General features: G+C 47.3%; 1 protein-coding gene and 3 non-coding genes across 5 annotated transcripts in view; all 4 read left to right on the top strand.

Annotated features, from left to right (window-relative positions):
• RABL6 (RAB, member RAS oncogene family like 6) overlaps positions 1-24,415 on the top strand; it is a 56,487-nt gene extending 32,072 nt beyond the window's left edge. For both annotated transcript variants that reach the window (XM_078615995.1, XM_078615996.1), the window contains exons 9-17: positions 6,507-6,610; positions 7,297-7,510; positions 9,270-9,402; positions 10,779-10,929; positions 11,329-11,529; positions 12,744-13,059; positions 15,354-15,537; positions 22,440-22,501; positions 24,048-24,415. In XM_078615995.1, coding sequence (XP_078472121.1) covers positions 6,507-6,610; positions 7,297-7,510; positions 9,270-9,402; positions 10,779-10,929; positions 11,329-11,529; positions 12,744-13,059; positions 15,354-15,537; positions 22,440-22,501; positions 24,048-24,332 — 1,650 coding nt within the window. In that variant the 3' untranslated portion in view covers positions 24,333-24,415. The remainder of the gene's footprint in view (positions 1-6,506; positions 6,611-7,296; positions 7,511-9,269; positions 9,403-10,778; positions 10,930-11,328; positions 11,530-12,743; positions 13,060-15,353; positions 15,538-22,439; positions 22,502-24,047) is intronic.
• TRNAS-GCU (transfer RNA serine (anticodon GCU)) lies at positions 3,936-4,017 on the top strand. Its single transcript has one exon. It is a non-coding gene; the product is annotated as a tRNA-Ser (tRNA).
• Positions 4,321-4,402, top strand: TRNAS-GCU (transfer RNA serine (anticodon GCU)). The gene has a single exon. It is a non-coding gene; the product is annotated as a tRNA-Ser (tRNA).
• On the top strand, positions 4,707-4,788 carry TRNAS-GCU (transfer RNA serine (anticodon GCU)). Its single transcript has one exon. It is a non-coding gene; the product is annotated as a tRNA-Ser (tRNA).
• Positions 24,416-25,115: the final 700 nt, after the last annotated feature.

Raw genomic sequence — 25,115 nt, 5'->3', positions numbered from 1 at the left:
AATGTATGTAATAATATGCATAAATTATGATAATCACGGAGATAATCGTAGTAATTTATGCGAATGCTTGCGATTATGTTAATGTGTGCAGTTAGGATAATTAAGCTTAGTTTCGTTTATCCAGAGTTGTATCAATCAGGATAACACGATTATCTTTGATTAAACATTTCTTGATTATCTTAGTGTGTTTATGTTATGTTAGGTCTCCAAATTCATATCTCATCGCAGGTAACAGTTCTTATGAATACGACAGTTTTGCATGGACTTGGAAAGAAACACTCAAGATACTTCTGTGTTAACAATTTTATTCTAAACAAACATGTGATACTCTAACATGCAAAGGCAAAGGTATACGTCAATAGATTCATTGGCGAGATTATGCAATTAACGAAACTGAAGGCTAACATTCTTCTAACAATCGTAATTCTACTTTTCCACCAGACATCTCATTAGTTCCCCCATGTATCGAGCACAACCGGCGACCGGCCGAGTTTTAAAACAAGCAGGCAACGATATTCATATGACGGGCAATAAAGGCACTTATTGTACCCCGAAGGCGAAGCATACGTCAATCGATTCGTCGGCAAGATTATATTTGTTAACGAAATGTTTGACAATAGTGGGTGGGTGCGTGTGTTCGTGGTAGAGCGTATCTGGCTCTTAATTAATTCTTCGGCGAGACTCTATGACAAAGAAACAGGTTGGACAAGATATTCTCTCTCTGTAAACGTGTCGATTCGTAATGAAGATTCGAGAGTTTTAGTTTGCATCGACGAATCTATTGGTCGTTAATGCGATAAGAGAACAAAAAAAAGGCAAGAAACTTCACACTCTTATAACCGACGGACTCTTAATCACTCGATGGGCCATGATTCCTCACGGCCAGCTAGGGTTGATATGATGGTGTGGGTGGAATAGATAGTCTCTTAGGTAAGTTCGTGACGTCGAAGCGTGCGTGTGTGGGTCTTTGAGTGGGGGGGGGTTGTGGATACGAACGACTTCGGAGAAGGTCCCTCTTGCTCGAGCGTGGCTGCGGTGAGCTGCTCGCTTTCCGACTCCTCCCTCGGATATGACACCCGTACGGTGACTGACGGCACGGCAGTGCTTGTTCACTCGTGCGCGGGCAGGCTGGCACCTCGGCTTGGTGACCGGACGAAGGGGCGAAGCTCGTTCACTTGTGCGCGGGCAGGCTGGCATCTTGGCGCTCGGTGATGGACGGCGCGGCTGTGCACGCTCGCCGACTCCGGGTTCTTTGGCGAAGAACGAAGCTCTCGTTCGTTGTTGGGTGACGTTAGGTTGACATTGAGTTGTCGTTGAGTGTCTTCGCTATTGCTCGAGGATGATAACTGAAGTCTCCGTCAGTTTCACTCGCACCTCGACGGCTCGCGGGCCCCGTCATACTTGCTGATTTTCTTGAGTCTTCTGTGTTGAGAGGCTGAGATGATGGTGGCGCTCCTCCGTCGGTGGTGATGGGCGAGATGCTCTATGTGTGTCAGTGTCTCCCCTTTTATCTGAATTTCCTCCCTTGCGTTTCTTGCGAGAGGGAAAAAAAATATATATGCCCCCCCCCCCCTCTTTTCCCATCCTTTGGTGACCCCGAGCGGGTGATTTCCGTCAAGTTTATCTGTTTGTGTTAAACCAAGAGGTGAAGTCCCCTACCCTTCGGAAACACGAAACCCAGGTGCCCTCTCGGCCCCTCCCTGCGGTCTCTCCTTATGGCCGCCCTGAGTGGGGGTCATCTCGAGGCCAGATCCCCCATACGTATTCAGGCTGTATGTGTTTGTGCCAAGCTGTTGGAAGATAAAGGTGGCCGAGGAGATTTTATGCAATATATTCATGTGGTCCTGTGTGTTACATTTATTCTTGGTATTTCTTATGAGTTCCCTCGGTCTTAGTATCTCGTGGTTATTATTCCGTTTATGTTTAATTAATATTCGTAATGATCCTCGTTACGTCATTATTTTGAGGGTTTTGCCAAGCTTGGTTATGCGTTTGTCTCTATTTTGAGTTATATTTCGATGCTGGAGAATAGTTTAGTTTGAACTTAAGTTTTCGTGATGGCAGGGCTCATGTATTTGGTTCATTTGCTGAAGTTATGTGGATGGAGAGCGAAAACGCAACACAAGGTCTATGTTCTGATTGCCCCGCTCCCCTCGTCCTTGGTGACCCAGAGTGTGCTGTTTTACGTCAAGCCTATGTCTGTTTGTGTTTACAAACCAAAACGTAAAACAACCTCTCCTTTCTGCGAGAGGAAAACAAACAACAAGAGAACAGACGCCCTCTATGGGTTTCATGGTTGTAATCTGTTTTCGCCCCGACTCTGGGGAGACAAAGGTGGCCGAGGAGATTTTTGGTTCTATGGAATGCATTTTCTTTTAGTTGTGCGTGGTTGACCTATTTTGACTTCCTATTCTTCTGGATGACCGTTGTTCTAACATTTCATAATTATTATTCGGTTTGTGATTTACCATGGTTATTAACACGTATTTCGTAGAGTTTATTGATGTTTGTTGTCTATCTGTATACAGGGATTGCATTGTTTTACTCGAGTTTTTTTTATGTCTTGAGGTTAAGTGTAATTAAGTTGCCACTTACGCTTCCTTAACTGTTGGAATTCGTAATAAATTGTTTTTGTCAGGTAGATAGAAAGATACAATACAAAATAATATATGTGCGACGAGTACGAGTAATATAAGGAATTACTAATAGAAGGCCCCTATTGTGGCTGCAGTCTGATATCGTTGGTTGATTCTTGTTGTTAAGTTCTTACTTTTTCCGTTAAGGAAAACCGTTACGTTATCTGTGCATCTCCAGACCGTCTTGGGAAGGTTAGGCCATTGACCTTTCGTTCATCTGGATATCTATAAGTGGTCTCTGACCTCTCTTTGCTCTGAAATCTTGTTGTTTAATGGCCTTCCCCGTTTTACAGATTCCTGGTGTGCTTGGGAAGGTTGTTTTCATTATTTAATTAAACAACAAGAAAAATATATATATAAAAATTGGCCTAATTATTCTTAATATTAAAAAAATATTAAAAAGGGGCATATATACAACAATTATCAGAGCATGTTTTTTGCATGTTTTACCACAAGTATGTATGGTTAATACAGACTAGTTGGCCTTGTAATAGGTGTCTATTTGGTGTTTGAATATCTTAACACCTGTATTCTTGCCAGAAACGCTAAAGCCTGCTTTTTCATCAGGGTTTTTTTAACGAGAATTTCAGTTCACCTGCGGAATAATGCTCAAGGAAATTACTATTTTACAAACATGCCCAGGAAAGGTATTTTGCTTGAACCTCTCCCGAGTGAGTAGACAATGATACACGTGAACCCGCGGTGTCTCGCTCTGGCTGCAAGGTTGTGTCACACGATGTGTTATTATTCATCTAGAAAAGCATCACTTTTAGTCTCAAGACTGTTTTTCAGGTTGGTCCTACCAACTTTTCCCAGTTGCTGCTGCGTGTAATCCCAATTGAGTAATTTGGAGGTAAATTTTCAGCATTGGCATGTTTCACCAATTACATTGTATAGTTTATTTAGCTGCAGGAGGAAACAGAACAGGGGGAGAACATACCAAAACTCAAAACTAAACTAAACTATTTTTATTTTACCAGGTAAGGCCCACTGAGCTACATTTCTCTTTTTAAATCATTTATATTAAGTTCACTTGCTTGCTTGCTTGCGCGCTTACGACCGTGCAAATCTTTCGGTCGTTTTTTAACCCACTTCCCGTGATCCAATCGAGCTGACATTTTCCACACAGACTCGTGCGTGACAATTTATTTTCGTGGTAAAATTTTTCCTAAATTTTACACTTTTTAGGAAAAAATAATGGTATGACTGTGTGTGTGTGGGGGGGGTTGTTTGTATGTATGTAGGTGCAAGTCTTTATCCTGGTTCTGGTTGTATGTGCTTGCGTGTGTGAGTGCGTGAGATGAGGTGGCCGAGTGGTTAAGGCGATGGACTGCTAATCCATTGTGCTCTGCACGCGTGGGTTCAAATCCCACCTTCGTCGCGATTTTAAAAAAAAATCCTTTATATTAAGTTCGCTTGCTTGCTTGCTTGCGCACTTACGACCGTGCAAATCTTTCGGTCGTTTTTTAACCCACTTCCCGTGATCCAATCGAGCTGACATTTTCCACACAGACTCGTGCGTGACAATTTATTTTCGTGACAAAATTTTTCCAAAATTTTACACTTTTTAGGAAAAAATAATGGTATGACTGTGTGTGTGTGTGGGGGGGGTTGTTTGTATGTATGTAGGTGCAAGTCTTCATCCTGGTTCTGGTTGTATGTGCTTGCGTGTGTGAGTGCGTGAGATGAGGTGGCCGAGTGGTTAAGGCGATGGACTGCTAATCCATTGTGCTCTGCACGCGTGGGTTCGAATCCCACCTTCGTCGCGATTTTAAAAAAAAATCCTTTATATTAAGTTCACTTGCTTGCTTGCTTGCGCACTTACGACCGTGCAAATCTTTCGGTCGTTTTTTAACCCACTTCCCGTGATCCAATCGAGCTGACATTTTCCACACAGACTCGTGCGTGACAATTTATTTTCGTGACAAAATTTTTCCAAAATTTTACACTTTTTAGGAAAAAATAATGATATGACTGTGTGTGTGTGGGGGGGGGGGTTGTTTGTATGTATGTAGGTGCAAGTCTTCATCCTGGTTCTGGTTGTATGTGCTTGCGTGTGTGAGTGCGTGAGATGAGGTGGCCGAGTGGTTAAGGCGATGGACTGCTAATCCATTGTGCTCTGCACGCGTGGGTTCGAATCCCACCTTCGTCGCGATTTAAAAAAAAAATCCTTTATATTTAGTTCACTTGCTTGCTTGCTTGCGCACTTACGACCGTGCAAATCTTTCGGTCGTTTTTTACCCACTTCCCGTGATCCAATCGAGCTGACATTTTGCACACAGACTCGTTGTGCGTGACAATGAATTTTCGTGAATTTTTTTTCCCAAAGTTTTACACTTTTTAGGAAAAAAAAATTATATGTAATTACCAATTGCTAAATGGTGGCAGGCAATCATCTGACCCATAGGTGGCAGCCATCTCAAGCCAGAGGACGAGAGGACTCTAGCCGCCACGCATATAAAGGATTTATAGTGAAAAACTTTGTTTTTACGGGTTAATTTTTTCAGAAGCGAATTGACCACAAATGATAGCGCAATGAAGTGGCTTATAATGTGGAAATTGATAGCTTCCAAATACTCTTAAATGCACGTTTCTAAATGTGGACGGAAAAACCGGAGGACCCAAAGAAAAATCCATGTGACCATGGGGAGAACTTCTCGCCACCATGGCATACAGAAAGGTACCCGAGTCAGGAATGGAACTCTGGTACTTCTTGCTGCGAGTCACAAGTGTTATCCACTGTGCCACCCTGCCGCCCATGAGAACACCATGTTGTCACTGTTTGCATGTGTACGCGTATATGTGTATCTGTGTTGTGCCATGTGTGTGTTTTTACGTACGTGTCTGTAAGCTTTATATGTTTACGTTCCGGATTGTGTGTATTCATGTTTGTACAGAGTGAGGAGTGGTAGTTTGCCGTACAGGCTCCCTCACTTTACTGAGATCTCACTATGAGGTTTCCATTGCTGGAATGGACAATCGTCTTGCCTGCGATGTGGCGTTGCACTGCGATTTACACGCAGCGAGTACATATATAAATAATTAGGGTACTGTAGTTGTAGCTTCATGAAAACTGCAGAGTGCATTGCTAAAGCGTGCGGCATCTCCCAGCGATCGTCATGGCTACGGACCGTGGTAAGAAAACACTGGGGGCGACATTAGGACAATGCGAGTGATGCCCAAGGCACAGAGGGCAACGTTAATAATAAATGCGGCCTTGGTTCTCCGACCGGCCACTGCTAGAGCAGTTACACGGTCCAGGCACGTCACTGAGCTGTGGCAGACACGGCAGGCTCACGTCTCGCTGCCCCCGCTCTGGAGCCAGCGACTCTGCTGCTGCTGCTGCCGCTGCCACGACCGCCGCCCGTAGAGAAGGCTCGGGTAGCGTCGTGAGTACACGTGGGGATGGCTCGCACGCTCAGTGGCTCAGGGAGTGTGCACCCTGCGCGCGGCGTATGTGTGGGTGCTCTTTTGAAGTCGTCGGCGCCGTGTTTGGGGCGGCACTGGTAGTGGTAGTGCAGCGGTAACAGCAAGAAGGGCCTTGGTTCGATTCCCCACTCTGGCACCTTTTCCGTGCGGGGTTTGTATGTTTATCCACCTGTTCTTCGTGGGTTTCCTCCGTGTTCTCCATTATCTTCCCACAACTAAAAAAACAAAAAGACAATATTACTGGTATTGACGAAACATCCTAATGCTGAAAAAATACCTGCAAATTACTCTATTAGCACTACACGTAGCAACATCACCCCCCAGCTGTGAAACTTGGCAAGACCCTCATGAAAAGAGCCTTGCGACTCAGCGAGGCTTTTCTAGATAAACAAGCTTCATAAATAATAATAATTGTACGTGCATGTGTGCCTGTATCCCCAGCGGGAGACACTGCTAAGGCAGCTGGAGACAAACCAACTGGACATGGATGCCACCATGGAGGAGTTGTCTGTGCACGATCAGTCGGAGGAGCAGAACTACGAAATGTGAGCCGATTGCTGCTGCCACGCACAAAGCAAACAACGATCCATCGTGTAGCCTTAAAAGACTGGAGGGGCAAGTACTGTTAGCGAGCACCTATGAAGGCTGGCACAGCACACGAGGGGGTGGGTGGGCAGCTCCAAGCCCGGCCGCCTTTGTCTCCCCAGTTGTGATGTTTATACACCACACCAGGTACTCATTTGAGGCTGAGTCGACCAAGGGGAGGACCAGGACCGGTCACTGATGTTGGTCGTGAGCAAGAATCGAACTCGGGTCGACGAATTCGTAGCGCAGCTTGCTAACTGCTCCACCACCGCTCACAATTTGTTGCTGGCACACACACACACGTAGCTGAACAACAACAACAAACCGCTGTTTGCCACTAAGTGGCGGTGGCATTACCATGGCATTTGTGCCCGGATATGTGCACTTTGAGGCCACGTGAAGTGTGGAAGGTCTGCTGTTAGGAGGTCGCGATACAGATCCAGTTGCCATGGATTGATTGACTAAGATGGCTGGGTCAGATGTGCACCACCTTGTGCTCCCCACTGTGCTTCGGGAGGCTATCATTTAGCAGTGGATTGACCATGATTGATGATGAGGATGACTGACGACATATTTTGTATGTTGAACTTCTTTCGCACCGTATGTCGCCGACCTTGCTAATCGTGCGGCACTGTGCCCATCGCAGCTTCTTGGAGCTGCTGGAGGCGAAGGGCAGCGTCCGCGGAGCGCAGAGTCCCGTGCTGCCCAACGGCGGCGGCGGGGGCAGCAGCAGCGAGAGCCCCACGCCGTCGGCGCCCAGCCCCGTGCCCTCGGCCTTCTCCCGGCCCTCTCCACCCCCACCCGCAGCCCCCGCCCCGCCTGCCCAACCCTCCTCTCCCCTGGCCTCCGCTCAACCCGACGTGAGCCACCCACGAGAGCACGGGGGGCCGCGGGGGGGGGGGGGGGAAATGGGGTGACGGGGAGGGGGGAGGGCAACGCCTCGCATGCTGGAACCCCCTTGTCGGTGACGTGACCATTGTCAGGAGACCCGGCGCCGGTGGCTCTGGGCGGCAGAGCGAGCCACTCGCAGCCACATAATCTCTTTCCAGCAGATAAAAGGGGCAACCGCTTTGTGGGAAAGTTTGACAGTGGTTGTCCTATCGATAGAATTCTATGTGTGTTGAAATTCTTTCATGCCGTACGTAGCCCATCCTCACCGTAGATTTGTCCCGACCATAGGAATGTCGGAGCACTGCAGCTCATCATTGTTCCTCGTGTCTACAAGGGAGACTTGTGCTATTTTACGTTGTTGCTTTTGTAATTACGGTGAACCAGCTTCTGGAAAATTCGTCCTGGTCTATTGAGTTCTCGCCTGGTTAGACAAAATCATCAAAAATTAAACCAACAAAATGTGTCTCACGGTGTGCGCCCTTAACCGAAGGGACCACCATGGTCATCCTAATATAGTCTCGGTATTTACAAAAAATGTGTGTTACCTATTAAGTCTGGGTATTTACACCACTGCAATGTCGAGTCATTACGAAATTACATTTGTAGCAATTAAAGACTACAATGGGATAGAAGCAATACATAAATTCTGCCTTCCTCTGCCACCTGTGTAACTGCCTCGCAATTTCACTCGTCGTCGTCGGTGCAGCAGGGTGTGGCTTAAATTTCGATTTAAAGCTGCAGGGATTCATCTTCTTGGTTCTTTCGGTAAAGTCACGTAGAAGGGAAGTAATAAAATAATAAAAATAAAACATAACAAAACAATTCTCAGGACGTTTCGGCCACAACGCAAGCAGCCGTCCTCAGGCGAAGAATGAGACATTATCAAGCTAGGAGCTTATATAGGTGTAGCGAGGAGGAGCGCCTTAACAAAAGAATGTGCATATGAAGAGGAATTTAGCATACCAATGGGCAATGCGTAGGAGGTGGGCGGAGGGGTTTCAAAGTCTCATTATGCCCATGCATTATGCAGGATCAACAGCACCACGGGGGGGCGCAAGGAACAGCGTTAATAAAGGAAAGGAATGTTAATGATATGTAGCTGCATTTACCAAACAACCATGTAGAAAACCAAAGTAAAAAACTACATAAAAAAACTAAAATATAAACTGATACTTACTATACTCTACAATAAGCTGAGTTACTAACAACAAATAATAAATTACAATTCTACGCCGTTTTTTTCCGCACCCAGTGCTTGAGGAAATCATCGGAGTTGCGATGCAGCAACTGCTGCTGTCTGAGCCCTTCTAGCACAGTCGAAAGACTCGTTCTCTCAGTGCTTCGCCGCCCCGTTTGTGTGGAGAGTTGAGCCTTCCTCACCGCTGCACTGCCTTTTATTTGCACGCATGCTGGCACATTGGGACACTGGTCGAGAGCGAGCTCGCTGGCTTTCGTGCATGGTTCTGCTTCCCCCCCTCTTCGCCGTGCGGGTCATGCCCGTAGCGCGTCACGCCCGTAGCGCACCGTACTGCTGCGCCTGACCGAGGGCTCCCAAAGAGACTTGACGTTGGCAGTGGTTTCTTGCCCCGTCAGGTCAAGTTTCATGACGGCTCATTCTCTCGGCATCGGCTTTACAAGTTTTTTTTATTCCCAGGCTGTTGCTGTTGAGACTATGGAAGGCTTCTGACTTTGCGAATTCACGCCCCCCACCTCATTGCGCTCCTCTAGGCTGCGGGAGCCCCCACTGCTCCTCCTGGGCCCCCCCAGGCTGAGCAGCCCATGGCTGCCCCCCCACAGAGGAGGGGCTTCATGGCGCGATTGTTTGGGTCGTCGACCCCCGATCCTGCAGCCGCAAAACCAGGTTCGTTGAGCTTGGAGTCTTCCCCGGGGTGCTAGGGTTACTCCGGAGTCCACGAGCGCAGCTCATGATGCTGCCAACCAGAATTTCCATCATTGTTATTATCAGCAGCAGCAGCATCGTCACCAGCAACAGGGGCGTCATTGTCAGCAGTAGCAGTGTCTCTGTTGTTTAGTTAGTTGTCCTTCCCTCGCACCTCCGATTAGCATGTTCGTCTACATACGGTGTGAAAAAGTTCAACATGCATACATTACAACATTGTCACCAGCAGCATCAGCAGCAATAACAGTATCACCGTCACCATCATCAATTTTGCACATTTGAAAATTGAGAATGAAGCTCGGCTTACACGAATCTCTGTCTCTTTTCTTACTTGACTTCAGGTGCTGTCGAATGAAATGAGGGTTGTAAAAAATCCACTATTATTTGTCTGTTATACAAAGATGTTTCCTGTTTAGTATTTGGTTTTGATTGTATTTTCCCAAGTTCCATTTTATTAATGTGTCCACATTCATATATTCATTTCCCGTTTGAAGTCGTATTATTCGTCTGCTGAGAGAAAGGGAGGTTTTCATTTCCCTGCCACGCGACAAAACTGTCGCCGATTAAAAGCAAGGTTTTGTTCTCCGCTTGTAAGGATTGGAACCGTTAGCTCGTGATCCAGGTGTAGCTGTGGGTAGACCTTGCTGCTGCGGTGGTAACGGCGGTGGTGGGGATAGGATGGTTGTGCTGTGATGACACTTGCGCCTCTGTTGAGGTGGCTTTGTAAAAGATACTGAGATGTTTTATTTGGAGTGACAGATATGGGGCGGAGTCGAATTTTCTGCGTACTTATGTCGTTGCATATATTCTCCACAATGACGCTAAAGATGATTCTATATTACTTACAGTGTTGTAGTTTTGCATCGAACCAGGACTCATATCTAACAGGGATGTTCCTTGCCTGTAAACACATGGCATTTCCCCGGCATTGGTTCAAGAAAATCTGACGACTGCCAATGAGACGCTGAATGTCGAATGCGGTCCAGTGTTTTGCATGTAATATACTCAAGTTGCTGAAATTATGCACTCCCAGAAGGCTGGTATTCCTGATGGGATGTGTAAACTTTTATCTTTTTAATTTGCAAGGACATAGATGGGAAATAGCCGCGTTACCTCCTTGTTTACGCTGTCTCTGTGTTGGGCTGCCGCTGTGGTTACTGCGGTGGTGGTTGCGGTGGTGACTGCGGTGGTGGTGGTTGCGATGGTGGTGACTGCGGTGGTTGTGGTTGCGGTGGTGGTGGTTGCGGTGGTGGTGACTGCGGTGGTGGTTGTGGTGACTGCGGTGGTGGTTGCGATGGTGTTGGTTGCGGTGGTGGTCGTTGTGGTGGTGATGGTAGAGGTGGAGGTGGACACGGCCGCGAGTCGCCCCGCCGTGCAGAGCGTGGACGAGTTCGCCCCCGAGGGAACGCTCGACCGCAGCTTCCTGGAGGACGTCCTGGACAGGGGTCCCGCTCGGCCCCCAGTCCGCGCCGCCGAGGACAGCGACAGGTATGAGACCCCAAACCCCTGGACCCCCAAGATCCCGGACCCCCAAGATCCCGGACCCTCAAGACCCCGGACCCCCGAGACCCCGGGCCCCGGGAGTTCACGTGAGCCACCTCCCATGGCGTAGCGGGATGAGAACCGCATAAATTATGGACTAAATGTCCGGTTGTGGCTAATGAATAACGAGCTTGTGTTTTGCCACAATCATCTGAATCCATCAGGCAGCCAGCCCTAAGAACCTAATTGTTTTTTTCAATTGGTCATGAAGTACCTACGATTGTCTCCGCACTTTTGTTCTACGCCGCGAGCCCTGCTTTGCTATGTGCCGCAAGCGTGACGTGTGGTGCCGTTCAATGCCGTGCGGTGCCATGTGTGCCCGTGTGTGCTGCCCTGCGGACGCAGTGATGGCGAGGGAGGAAACCCCATGGTCGCCTCCTTCCAGGACGAGTTGGACCCCGAGGACGAGGCCCCCGTGAGCCGCGCGGCGGTCTCCCTGCAGCCTCCTCGCGCCCCTGAGCCGCTCTCCAGCGACGAGGATGGCGCCCCTCCTGCCGCCGTCACCGTTATGGCCGACCGGGACATCTTATCAGAGGAGGAAACACGGTCGGGTCGTCCGCATATTACTGATGACGTTTTTTTCAGAAGTTCCACAGTATGACGACTTCCGTGCACGAGATGTCCACGTCACAAAATAATCGCCATGCTTCATATAGTCGGTGCTGAACATCTGCCAGTTCGCGAGCATCGGTTTGAGCAAGCTTGACTATTGATGAGACACAAATGCTGAGACCGGTCCATAGTTCGCTTGTGGTAAATAAATGCTGCTGAAATTACGCATTCCCAGAAGGCTGTGCAGCCGATGGGATGTGTAACTTTTATTTTTAATGTGGAGGGGCAGATATGCTTAAGAGGCAGTGTCCTATTTTCTGTACTGTATATCGGCGAGCGTGTGCCGTGTACGTGCACACAATGGGGAGCTACTGGGTTGTAATCAGGGTGGCCACCAACTGCTGCTCTCGCTTTTGCGTGGTCCAAGTAGAAATTGCAAGTTGTGTATTCTCTCACCCTGATCTGCAAAGGTTTCCTTCGGGTTCTCTGGTTTCTTCCAATAGCTAAAAAAAGTGATACACTGTAACCGGTATTGGCAAAAAATATTCCAATGTGTGATCTCCACTGCAAATTACTCAGTGGGGATCACACACACAGCAGCAACATCGCCCCCTACTGTGAAAACATGGCAGGATCCTCCTGATAGAGACGAGACTTGGTGAGGTTGGTGTTAGCTGTGGCTGGGAATCTAACTGGAGTTGCCAGATTCGTTGTACAGTGTGCCCAACCACTGCGCAGCCTCCTCTGCCCCACTGTTTTCATGCCGTGCTGTGGTCTAAATTCTAATCGGAGGGAACTTCAGGGCTCAGGTCACTCCTACCTAAGGTGAGAAGATACATACAATATACAGATGGAAGAGCCTCGGGTATCTGTGCAACAACCACCTGAAGGAGCTTCCCGAGCGCAATTCGTCCGCATAGTCAGAACGTCTGACCGTGTCAGTTATTTGCACAGGCATTCAGCTGTCTGCGAGGAGCCACGACAGAAACTCTAAATGGCCTGTAGGGGGCTCCCGACTCCCTCCCCAGCGGTGCTGTGGGGCCACTGGGACGGTTGAGGGGATTGTGGGGGGCGGCAAGAGAAAGGCCTCGGTAATTTCGGTATTGGAGCACGGTACAAAACGGAGAGATCAATTTTGAAACCATAATTGGTGTTTGACGTAGAGGCTTTGTGAGATACGTGACTTGGGTTGTGTTGTCTGACTGCAGGCCTGCCAAGCCTCCGCACAAGGCGCACGGCATGGGCCACGGTGCCAAGGCAGGCGGCAACGCGCCACCCTCGGCCGCCCCCACCACCCTGGGCGCGGCGGCAGAGAGGGGGCACGCCGCCGGCAGCCCGACCATGGGAGGGCTGCCTTCCTCGGAAAAGGCCTCGGGCAAGACAGGGGGCCCGGTGTGGGTGGACAAGGCCGCTGGGGAGGAGGGCGAAGAGGAGAGCGAGACGGAAGGGCCCATTGCTCAGCAGATGCTCTCCTTTGTCCTGGATGATCCTGACTTTGAGTCAGACGAGCCGGAGAAGAGCAAGGTGAGCGTCGCACTGCGGGCGGCCTCCTCGCCACACCTCGGACTGTGTAGCCTTTGACAGGGCGCCCACGGGATACATCGTGAGGGGAGAGATGCCCCACGGTGCCGTTATTGACGTTTCGCATCGGCACCTGAATGGGGGTCCAGCATCGCCGCCTCGTGTGAGAGTGGTGATGTATGACGGCGGTTGCGAGACTTGAGGGCAGAGTATGCGAGTCACGCAAAGATGGAGCCACGTTGGAATTATGGGATTCGAATACCATTCCCACAAGAATGGCAGGGCACTCATCACCAGTAACCAGGCTGCGATGGACTCGCTGTACTTGAAGCCCGGGTTGAACCCAGCTTTGCTGCATCGCAGGTCCAAGCTGATGACTGCTACAAAGAGTATTTGGCTGCCGCTATAAATTTTGCACTTGGTAAGCCACTCCGTTGAGCTACCATTTGTGTCCAGCTCGCTTCTGAAAAAGTTCAATATAGCCCATTGGGGCCTTACCTGGTAAAATAAAAATAGTTTAGTTTTAGAATTCCGCGGTTCTGGCTCGGTTCTCCAGCATGGATGTTCCGAGCCTCCTGGGCCACACGGCTGCTTCCTCATGTGGATTCGTAACCGGGAGAACTCCAGTTATCTGAGACACCCACCTTTACATGGCAACAAAGGGGACTGCAGCAAGTAGCCTCTGACCTATCGGGTGAAATGTAGGATGCATCCCTCCGTACTCGTATGTTTCCCTTATTTTTGGAATACATTTAAAATGTAAACAGAAAAGGTCAAAACATCTCAAGCGGAGCCCTCGTGAGAGTGGATTGGAGACTGCTCAGCCGTCTCGGATAACTCGAGATCTCCAGATTACGAATCCATGTGAGGAAGCAGCCGAGTGCCCCAGGAGACTCGGAATATCCGTGGATGATTCCTGCAGGAATTGTGATTTTTGTGTGGGCCCATTCCCTGTAAATATCTTCGTTCTAATGCTTTGTCTTCCAACAGAGATTGTGGCATAGAGGACAGGCATCACCACTAAAATAAATGTGGATTTATTAATGATCCAGCACTCAACTACAGGGTGGACCCGATTTGAAATCGCGATATCTCTGCAACCACGAACCGCCGATGAGTGAAACTCTTACCACTTGAAAGGACGGGGCATAGAGTTTCAAATGATTACCGCTATATGCCTCTCCCAGCGCACAAACAGCCCCTAGCCTCAGTCATTCGCAAGATGGTGACCGCACAACACAAGGCGTTTTGCGTTCTGCAGTTCAGCAAGACTGAATCCGTAATTGCGGTGCAGCGTGCGTTTCAACGGCGTTTTGGCATTGATCCGCCAATGTCAAAGAGCATGCGTCGTTGGTACCGACAATTTGAGGAAACAGGCTGTTTATGTAAGGGGAAGAGCGCAGGGCGACCACGCACCTCAGAGGAAAACGTGAGAAGAGAGGCGTTTGGGACGAATTCAACTATCTTCTCGATGTTGTCCATACAGCAGGTGGAGGGCACATAGAGCATTTATAAAATGGTTAGTAAAACCTAATAACTCATTAAACCGTTTGTAACTTTTTGTGTAGTTGTAATATGTTGCCATCGTGAAATATACTGCTTTGAAATTGGATCCATCTTTTTAAAACACCCTGTATTTTACTCCAGTCACTTGCTGACTGGTGGTCGGTCACCTCCCCATCACTCTTCTATCATTACTACCATCGTTGCTGTCTCTGTGAACTTCACTCATTGATTCCTCCACCCATGTTGAGGACTTGGTCTGCCAGATGACTCAACCACCGGCAACAATTCACTCACTCGCTCACTAACTCACCCACTTACCCACTCGCCGAAGCCACTCGCCCAACCACCCAACCACTGCTTCTTCCCTCCTCCCATCTCTTTTCCCAAGCGATCGCAATAACCTTGCTCAATTCAATTCACATCTCTCATCTGTTACAACTTCGATGATAGTCACTGTTTGTTGCTGGCCATGTGACGTTTTGGGTCTTTGGACCTGTGCTCCGCAACTGTGTTGAAAATCAAATTGTCCAATGGAATTCCCATAAACTTCAGTGGCCATTCCAGTATCTCCATTGAAATTAATCGGGGGTCTGTGGGCAATTCCAACAGCTGCCTCCGGATGTCAGGCTTAGAGGGATTCCTGATTCCGTACACTCTAATGATTCTACGATTGCAACAAGCTCACGATTCACGTGAGAAATCTCATTCGATTCCCGACGTGGGCTCGCGATTGTGAGCTCGGGTTTCCCCGCTCATCGCCCCCACACGGCCGCGTGCACCCCTCTGTCCAGGAGCTCTTCCCAGTCCGGGAGGACGTGTCGGACCTCTCCGATGATGATGCGGCGGCTCCTACTGCTGTCGCCGCTGCTGCGGTGCCGCGTCGCGCTGCGGGGAGTCTGCCTGCTGCGCCTCCCGTTGGGAAGCTCTCCCTGGATTTCATTCTGCCCGCCCCGTTTACTCTGCTGAGCGACGACGGTAAGCCGCCATTTGACTTGGCAGGAACTCGCGCAGATCCACGCACAGAGGATAACCCCGGTTTTACACCCAGGATGCTTTCCTGGTGGATTGTAACATGGTACAGTACCAACTACAAGTACTACTACTAGTAGGTACTACTACTAGAGATGGCATGGTAGATCGTAATGTGGCACAGAACCTTCTAGTACTACTAGTAGTAGGTACTCTACTAGAGATGGGTTGGTGGATCGTAACGTGGTACAGTACCTAAACAGATGATACCCAGTAACCCATTGTGAATAAATTCTGTAAAACCATCGGTGTGGAACGTAAGTGTATATGATTGATTTAAGATATATTACCTTGTCTATTATACGATTCCTATTATTAGTTGTTCATCGTATAAAAAAAAGTTCACACTTGTATAAAAAATATTCACAATTAATACGGTACGTGGGGAACAAAAATATCAATAGTGTGCACGTGAAAGGGACTATAGCCAGTCAGGGACGCGAATGCTTGAGCGCCATCTGACGCCTCAATGTGTAGCCAAGGTACATAAAATTGTGGGGGCGCGGTTGGCTATGTACGGTCCGAAATATCAATATGTTGAGTACCCTTTTGCAAAAGTACGTAAAGCAGGAGGGTGTATATCTGGGTGTTACTGTGTTCAAATTGTACTCTCATAGGCCGTAAGGTGAAGACGTTTTACGTTTAATCCCGTTCCCATATATGGGGCACTAAATTCTTTTCATTCTAATAAAAATATCTATTGCTTTTGGCCGTGAAAATAAAAGTTCTCCATGTCTAATCCTGCAGTTTATTTTTTATTACTGTTTAAAGTCGGCAATATTTCTTTCCTCGCGTAATCATAATTTGATCGTCAGTGATGAGGCTTTGCGTCACGTGCTTCCCGCTAGACCAATAAGGTGGCCGCTTTTTTGTGACGAGAGGTACACATTAGTCCAAGATGTCTGCGCCCTTGTTGTCAATATCGAGTAGTGAAGAGGAGAAAATTACGGCCAGACCTCCTTCAAAAGTCTGTAAAAAGTATTTTAAACAATGCTACATACATCTCACGTCCATAAAGAAAGAAGAAACAAAGGATTTTACACGCACACGGTGGGATACATTCAGAAACTGCATCAAACGGTGGCTTTTTTTGCAAGGTGAGAATCGGAGAATAGCAGAAACATACAAACATTGTCTAGAAATCGAGTTTGACAATGTTCCCGACGACGCTGGGTTTCACTCCACTTGCTACAGGCGTTTCATTGACAAAAAGCGATTGGATGCGGCCGAGAAATGGGCCACAGCGTCTTGAAGCTCAAGATCAAGGCCAGTCTGTACCATCGGGTAGTAACGTTAGTATCGCTGCAGTTGATTGTCCCGCAAACAAAACTTAGGTCCAGGACCGGCCTGCCAGTAGCTTGTGCTGGTACTGTGCTTTCTGCCTTGTGCATCATTTGTAAGAAAACGGACAAGTACATTACTGTGGGAGGCAAACGCCAGAAGGACCATCTTTCACAGGCAGAAACGTCAGCACGTAGATAAAAACAAAACACACAAACACACGTTTCAACTTTTATTCCCTTATGCTGGGTACCATGGCTAAATTACAATTACATAATTTATGTAATGTTTATTTTACAGTCAGAGACAGATTTGCATTGTTTTGCATACAGCTACAGCCAGAACACTCAATATTGTTTAACTCTTAACACAGTTTGTATTAGTTTAATTAGTATTTATTTATTTACAGGCAATTTGCTGAAAGCTGCTGAGATGAAGGAAGACACTAGCATTCTTGTGCATATTCGAGACAAAGACTGTGTGTCTCTGGAGGTGCGATACCACAAGGCCTGTTATAGACAGTACACCAGGTTCTTGACAAAGTCTAGTGCATCAGTTACTGTGACCTCAGAAGAACAGTGAGTTAGCAATATTTTATATTAATTAATAATTCCCTCACATTTTCACATTTCAAAAGTAGGAGGTTGGCCCGTGATTTCCCCCAGCTGGTGTTTCAACTACCCCAAGAAGCGCAACATAAGTGAGATGGTTTTCGTTGAGACATTGTCTGGAGATAAGCTGATAGACAGGCTACCTCATCCATCAGGTACAGAAACAACAGTCAACTGATGTAACTAGCGAAAGTGACTGTGAAAACAGGGCTAGTGCAAAAGCTGGTCCACAAAGACCAAGTTCAATGGCCTCCATCAATACTGCAGAGGACACGAGGACACTTTACAGTGCGGCATTAATATTAAAGATGCTTCTGTGTGACTCTCCCGGTATGAAATGCCCGTGGCCACCCACATCAGATGATCTAAATGTGAGCGAGGCAAAATCTGTCGTTCCAATTGAACTGTACAATCTGATTTCCTGGATTATTGGTGCAACTGAGGAACCAACACTGGCCCATTATGTTGATATTCCAGATGATTTGAACCTAAAAGTGATATGTATCTGTCAATACATTGTGTATCTTGCATCTAAGGGTCGGAGGCAGACCCCTAAATCATTGTGTATTGGTCTAACGGTTCGCCATTTAACAGGTTCATCACAAATTGTGTCACTTCTAAATAGACTAGGACATTGTGCAGCATGGGACACAGTTGTCAGTCTAGACACTAGCCTTGGCCAACTTCAACTAGTAGAGGGCAGAGACAAAATACCAAAGGGATTCTCAAAGAAGGTTCCTACAGTACTTGTGTGGGACAATATTGACTTTGGGGAGGAGACACTGTCAGGTCGTAGAACTACCCACCACACAAATGGGATTATGCTGCAAAGTTCTGTAGTTGAACCTGTGTCAACAACAAACAGACAACTACTACAGAAGGGAAAAACCTCATTGAAAGTACCCCCTAGCATCCCTGTCGAACAGTACCATCAGTCTTATAGACAAGGACCACATAACTTGTTTCATCAGGAAAGTGTTCCATTACAGGCGGACACATACAAACTGAACACGGTGTCTGCTGTACAAACTGAACTGGCATATGTTTTTGTAAAGTCCATAGATGCTGAAAGATGCACAATACCAAGCTGGACAGGTTTACATACATTAATTCAAGGTGATGGCACTCTGCAAAAGTCAGCACTGTATTATCTTCCAGTCATTGAGGCTTCATCGACAGAGATGTCAACAGTAAACACAATTCTGAAGCGAAGTGTCCAAATTCATAATCAGCTAGAACTGGACCATATAGTGTTAGTTTTTGACAAAGCTATATATGCCAAAGCTGAGCAAATCTGCTGGAAAGATGATGACTTTACTCAGCGTAAATTGATTAGACTAGGTGAATTTCACACATGCATGTCCTACCTGAGCATTCTAGGAAAAAGGTTTGGAGATGCAGGACTGCAAGACATACTCATTGAGTCCAAAGTTGTTGCCCCAGGATCCATCAATGGAGTGATCAGTGGAGCTATTCTCTTTGATGGCATGGCAGTCATTCAAGCCATTCAGCCAATACCAAGTACCTTTGGAGAGCTTGCAGAGACCATACTGCAGTACATAGTCAAACTTGCTCTGAAACAAACTGTACACGGATAGACTTTGTGATTGACCAGTATCCAAAAATGAGTATTAAAAACCTAGAATGGTCACGTAGAGCTGGTGGTGGTACACAACTGGTGAAAATGTATGGACGGGATCATAAGACATCAACACAATGGAAAAAGTTTATATGAGATGGAACAAACAAAGAAGCACTGGCAGAATTCCTCTATGTTGTGTGGCGAGAGGCTGATCTTACCACTGTGGGAAAGGACTTAAGCTTGTACATAGCACATGGAGACCTGTGTCACTGCGTGACTGTAATGGAGGATTTACATACTCTCAGTGCTGTTGAAGATCTGACATGTGATCATGAGGAATGTGACACCAGGGTGTTTTTACATGCACAACATGCTGCACAGGAACATCAAACTGTAGTCATCAAGAGCCCTGATACTGATGTGGCAGTGATTGCTTTAAGTCTGCAGCAAGATTTACCATGTAGGTTGTATTTTTTCACGGGGGTTGGCAACAAAACAAGGCTCATTGACTTAGCTAAGGTGTCGTCAGCTCTTGGCACAAGTGTCTGTTTGGCACTTATTGGGATCCATACCTTCTCAGGTTGTGACTCTACAAGTGCCTTTTATGGCAAAGGCAAAATAAAGGCATTTTCTGTTGCTTGTGAGAAAGAGGAATATCTGACTGCTTTTACAAATCTGGGTAGCAGTTTTAACCTAGACCAGTCTACCTTGGAGCTACTTTGCACATATGTGTGCCACCTGTATGGCCAGTCATCTGCCGAAAATGTGAACGATGCAAGATACAAAGCATTCTGTATGGCATCGTCAGCTTTTCCAGAACTATCCATGCCCCTTACAAGTGATGCCCTGTACCAACACTTCAAAAGGGCAAACTACCAAGCAGCCATAATGAGACATTCTCTGAAAAGGTATAATGTGTGCCCCTTCACCCGTTGGCAATGGATGGCACCTCGAGGATGGTGAGTTAACAGTGACCTGGATGACTAGAAATCCTGCCCCTGAAAGTGTGTTGCAGGCAGTCCACTGCAGTTGCAAGCATAGCAAATGTGAGACTGGAAGATGTTCCTGTATGTCTGCAAGACTGTCTTGTACTGATTTATGTCGGTGCCAAAATTGTGCAAATGTCTCACAGGAAACAGAAGACCTACATGGGATGATGGCTCTGATAGTGATAGGGATGATACCGATGAGGAAATATGCGCTGTGTTATAATTTAGGGTGATTTTGAGCTGTAAAGAATCTGTGGTAGAATTGTAATTTTTTTTGGCAGCATTCCAAAACAAGGGGACAGTGTAGCATTTCGAGTCATTTCAGCCAACTTGGGCCAAAGTGTGCTTATATTTGTATCTTTCTGTGATTACACAGTACCTACTGAAAATTTTGATGTACAAAACATCACAGTTTTGCTCAATTTAAAATGTTTATGTTTAATTTTGCTTAGTGCCAATCCGTGAAGTTGAAGCATATTTTCTACAAATTTGCCATATGTCATGGTCTACATTCACACTTGAGTATATAATGCACCAAAACCTGTCTCAAGTGTTTAGGTACATGTATAAGTGTCAGTTTGAGAGATATTTGGTGTTGCTAAAATGTATATAAATAAAGTTACAAACAAAACCAGCAGCATAAGATTTTCGTTTTTCCCAATTCACAATTATATACATTTATGGATTTTGAAAAAAAACTGCAGGGTATTTTGCGGAGAACTTTTAACATAAAGTCGAAAATGGTTTTGTCTATGAAAAAAATAATTTAAAAAGTAGTTCCCAGGTGTGGGAACGAAAATCATTTTCTAGCCACTTTTTCCTTGTTCACCTTACGGCCTATCAGCAGTATGTGTTGAGACGAAGCAATTTCCATGAGGAACCCTCACAGAAAGAAGTGCATCACCCTCTGTTAGAGAATGGCCTTTTTGATGATGATATTACAGAAATACCTTGCTGACCCCTTCATTCACCTCTCGGCCATACTCAGGGTGGGTGGGGTGGCACAGCGGTAGCGCGTGAGGTTCAACGTTCAAATGCGACAGGCCGCCTTGGTTAATACATCTCATTTGCAAGGGTGTCCAGGGTATTGATTTACACATACATAACAAACACGTGACGACACGTCCCAACTTTTAAAATCTGTAATTGAAACGGTTTGCATCAATAAAATGAACATCGCAGCCAGCCAAACACGTGAATAAATACAAAAGTAATTCAATGGCGCACAACGCTGGATCATATAGAAAGCACTGTAGCTGGAACGGTTGCAGATGCAGTGGAAGTGTATTTCAATTAGACATTTAAATAAGGTGAGATTGGTGGCATCATATCCGGATGTGTTCGGGAAATCGTTCTATGCTGAAGCCGCTCTGTGTCTGAGCCTGCTTGGGTTTATTCTTTGGAGACAGTTCCAATTTTTATGAGATTCTCAGACCGATTTATCGGTGACTGGGCTTAATTGTTGACTGGGCTGAAAACATCAATCTGAACTATTATTACGAACTAAACAACTCTTTTATTTTACCAGGTAAGGCCCACTGAGCTATGTAGCTCTTTTTCAGAAGCGACCTGACTGCAAATGATAGCTCAACGAAGTGGCTTATCATGTGGAAATTTATAGCACCCAAATACTCTAAATTCATGTTTCTAAATATGGAGGAAATAACCGGAGGACTCGGGATAAAAATCCACGCAACCACGGGGAGAACATGCAAACTCCAAATATAGAACAGGCGTCAGGGTCTGGGATTGAACCCACTACCTCCTGCATACCAGGCAAGGAGGTAGTTAATATCTCGTCACCGCAGCGCCCCAATCACTTGACTTGAGAGGTTAACTCGGAGTGAATGCCCCGATTCAAACCCGCAGAACCAGCAGTGCCCCTCAGTGCCGAGACATAGCCCTCTGCGCCACGCAGCCACTGCCTCCGTTCACTGCTCAAAGGCCCAGGGAGACCGCTCTGTCGGTCTCTTCAGTCTGTCAGTCTGGCGGTCTGCCGCCCAAAGGTGGAATTTTAAAGAGGGTTCCTTCTCAGAAATGTATCTAAATACTGAACGAATTTGCTCACCATGGTGAACGTGTTTGCAGCAACATTTTCAGACGTGTAAACAGCTGTAAAATCACAATGACCCTTAGAAATGTACTCCTGCTTTGTGCTGTGACCCGGACATTGTTTTCTCACAGTTAACCCTGCCTTGTGCTGTGACCCAGACGTGGCTTTTTACAGTTAACCCTGCCTTGTACTATGACCCGGTCACAGCTTCTCACATTTAAACCAGCCTTATGCTGTGACCCGGTCACGGCTTCTCACAGTTAACCGAGCCTTGTGCTGTGACCCGGTCATGGCTTCTCACAGATAACCCTGCCTTGTTCTGTGACCCACAGATAAACCTGGCAGTGATTTGTCCAAAGATAAAAAGAAGAAGAAAAAGAAAGAAAAGGAGAAGGTGAGCGGACGATGACAACTCCCACGTTCAGTCAACAATTCCAACGACTGCCGCATATCAAACAATACATGCGCAGACCATCGCCTTCCTTCCCACATCTGCATCTCCACGTCCAACAGTCGCACAGCCCATCGTCGCACGGCCTTCTGGCAGTGACTTCTTTTTTCTCGACACCATTGGTTTAATACAACCTGCATCTGGATGACCACTTTCGGCATTCAGCGTCTCACCAGCAGTCAGGCTTGCTTGAACAAATGCTGGTGAACTGCCAGGTGTTTTATAGGTAAGGACCTGTCCTGCGAGATTTGGTCCTCGTTCGACGTAAAGCTAAACAGCGCACAACACAATGACCATCCGTGTCATCGTGGAGTGTATATATAACGTAATTTTGTGCAATGTATATCAGAATATTTGTGATTCACATTTCACAACGTACGGTCGATATTCAGTTGGAACACAACCGGGTAGCTATATTTTCTATTGCATTATGACAAAATATTTAATTAAAGTATACAAAGTAATTTTATACTGTTGCAGAAGACAAAATGTGTATCATTATGTGCCCTCCATCACCCGACACAGCCAAACAAATTAATTTGTCACGAGTTGTCCAACACACTCAAATTGTTTATTGTTTCAGCTCACAAGTAAACCGAAGGACAATTCTCGCAAATAAATTGAGTGGTTAGATGGGACGTCTCACTTGAAACCACGTTATGTGTCATCAGGACAAGGTCCAGAAAGTGGAAGCAGGGTCTTCTTATAGCCACATGTTTGGTTAGATCAGCTTGCAGCCCTGCAGATTGGACGTATAGCTGACCACACACAAGCTAAATTAAAACTAAACTATATTTTATTTTACCAAGTAAGGCCCACTGAGCTACATAGCTCTTTTTCAGCAGCGACCGGGCCACAAATGATAGCTCAACTTAGCAGCTTATCATATGGAAATGTATTGCAGTCAAATACTCTAAACGCATGTTTCTAACTGTGGAGGGAAAAACTGGGATGACCCTGAGAAAAATGCACGTGACCACGGGGAGAGCATGCAAAATCCAAATATATAGGCGTCAGGGTCGGGCTTGAATCCATGACCTCCTGTATACCAGGCGGGGGAGTTAATATCTCGCCACAACGGCGCCCTAATGATCTCTGCATGATCCTTAACCCTGCCTCCAAAGCGATTCCTGTTTTGGTTATATTGCGATTTGCATTGGAGTTTATAGCATTTGTAATGAAGCCTCTCGCCACCATGGAAAATGGTGAATTATCTGCGATCAGAAGATTCATTCTTGACTCATGAACCCAGTTAATAACCACCAGAAATCTGAATAAAACAATCACGCATTCAGCTGCTCAGTCGGGCATTAGCCCTGGACTCTAAAGCAGTCACATAACCTCTGCATTAACCTGCATGACCTCAGCCTTTTCGATTTCTGGCCATTGCTGCTCCAGTAGTCTGCTGTGCTGCACACCGAGATTGCCTCGCGTACAACGCGCTCGTCCCAACGGGCGCTGTGTCCCCCCCCCCCGCCGTGCGCACCAGGAGGAGGAGCGGCCGGACAAGTCGAGGAGCAAACACAAGAAGCACAAGGAGAAGGAGCGTGATAAGGAGGAGGTTGGGGGAGGAGGAGCTGGCGATGAAAAGGAGAAGAGGAGGAAGAAAAAGAAGAAGGGCGCGGGTGCCAGTGGTGGTGGTGCTGGTGGTGGTGGCGGCAGTGGTGGTGGTGTCGGTGGGAGCGACCTGAGCGCGCTCGAGGCTTTCCTGGGGGGCGACCCGGCCACGGGGGGCGACCCGACCGAGGGCGGCGGAGACTACGAGGAACTGTAGGGACTGCGCCACGTGCACCCCCCCCCCCCCGCGCTCATCCGGAGGAACTACCCCACGCGCCGTCCGGCCACGCTGGGCCACGCTGGGCCACGCTGGGCGCCCCAATCACGGCAGCAGCACCACTGCCCCCTGTCGGACTTTCGTGATGGGGTTGCGGGGGTGTGTTGGGGGGGGTGGGGGCGGTGTGGGGGGAGGGGGTGCCGTTGCAAAATGGCACGAGTTATCGGTCCCTCTGGAGCCGATCATATTCCTCGGCAAGGGCCTAGTTTTTATACGCATCACGGCAGAATCAGAATCTCTATCCTGGAGAAATCCGATGGGCTATGAAGCTTTTGTTTTGTCACAGACAAAACGTGACGCCGTGTGCAGCGCAGGTATCACGGACACGATTGCAGACGGGCGCAGGGCCGGCATGCAGCCACGCCGTGAACCCTTGGCCCTGGATCCCCACCACGGGACAACCCATTTGGGAACGTCTTGAGTGTTATTTTATTGATGGTGAGCAGCATCTCCACGCTGCCGGTGCATCGCAACACCGGGAGTTTGCTGCTGCTGTCTGCACTCCCCATTGGTGTGTGTGCGCATTGCACGGAACACAAATCATCACAGGTTCCATTGAAGAGCCAGGGTTTGGCCTGGGCCCCATGTGTTAGATGTTATGTCCATGATGTGTACCGTCTTATTTAGCAATAGCTAGTGGAAACGGATGGTTGTGTAATTCCATGATTAGTGTTGGTTAAACATTTTGTCTGATGCTTTAATGGCATTAGTTTGAAGTCTTCA

Source organism: Lampetra planeri, chromosome 49, assembly GCF_965212315.1.
Source record: "Lampetra planeri chromosome 49, kcLamPlan1.2.h2, whole genome shotgun sequence".
Lineage (NCBI taxonomy): Eukaryota > Metazoa > Chordata > Hyperoartia > Petromyzontiformes > Petromyzontidae > Lampetra > Lampetra planeri.
The sequence above is the reverse complement of the archived record's forward strand: the minus strand, read 5'-3'. Positions and strand labels throughout refer to the sequence as shown.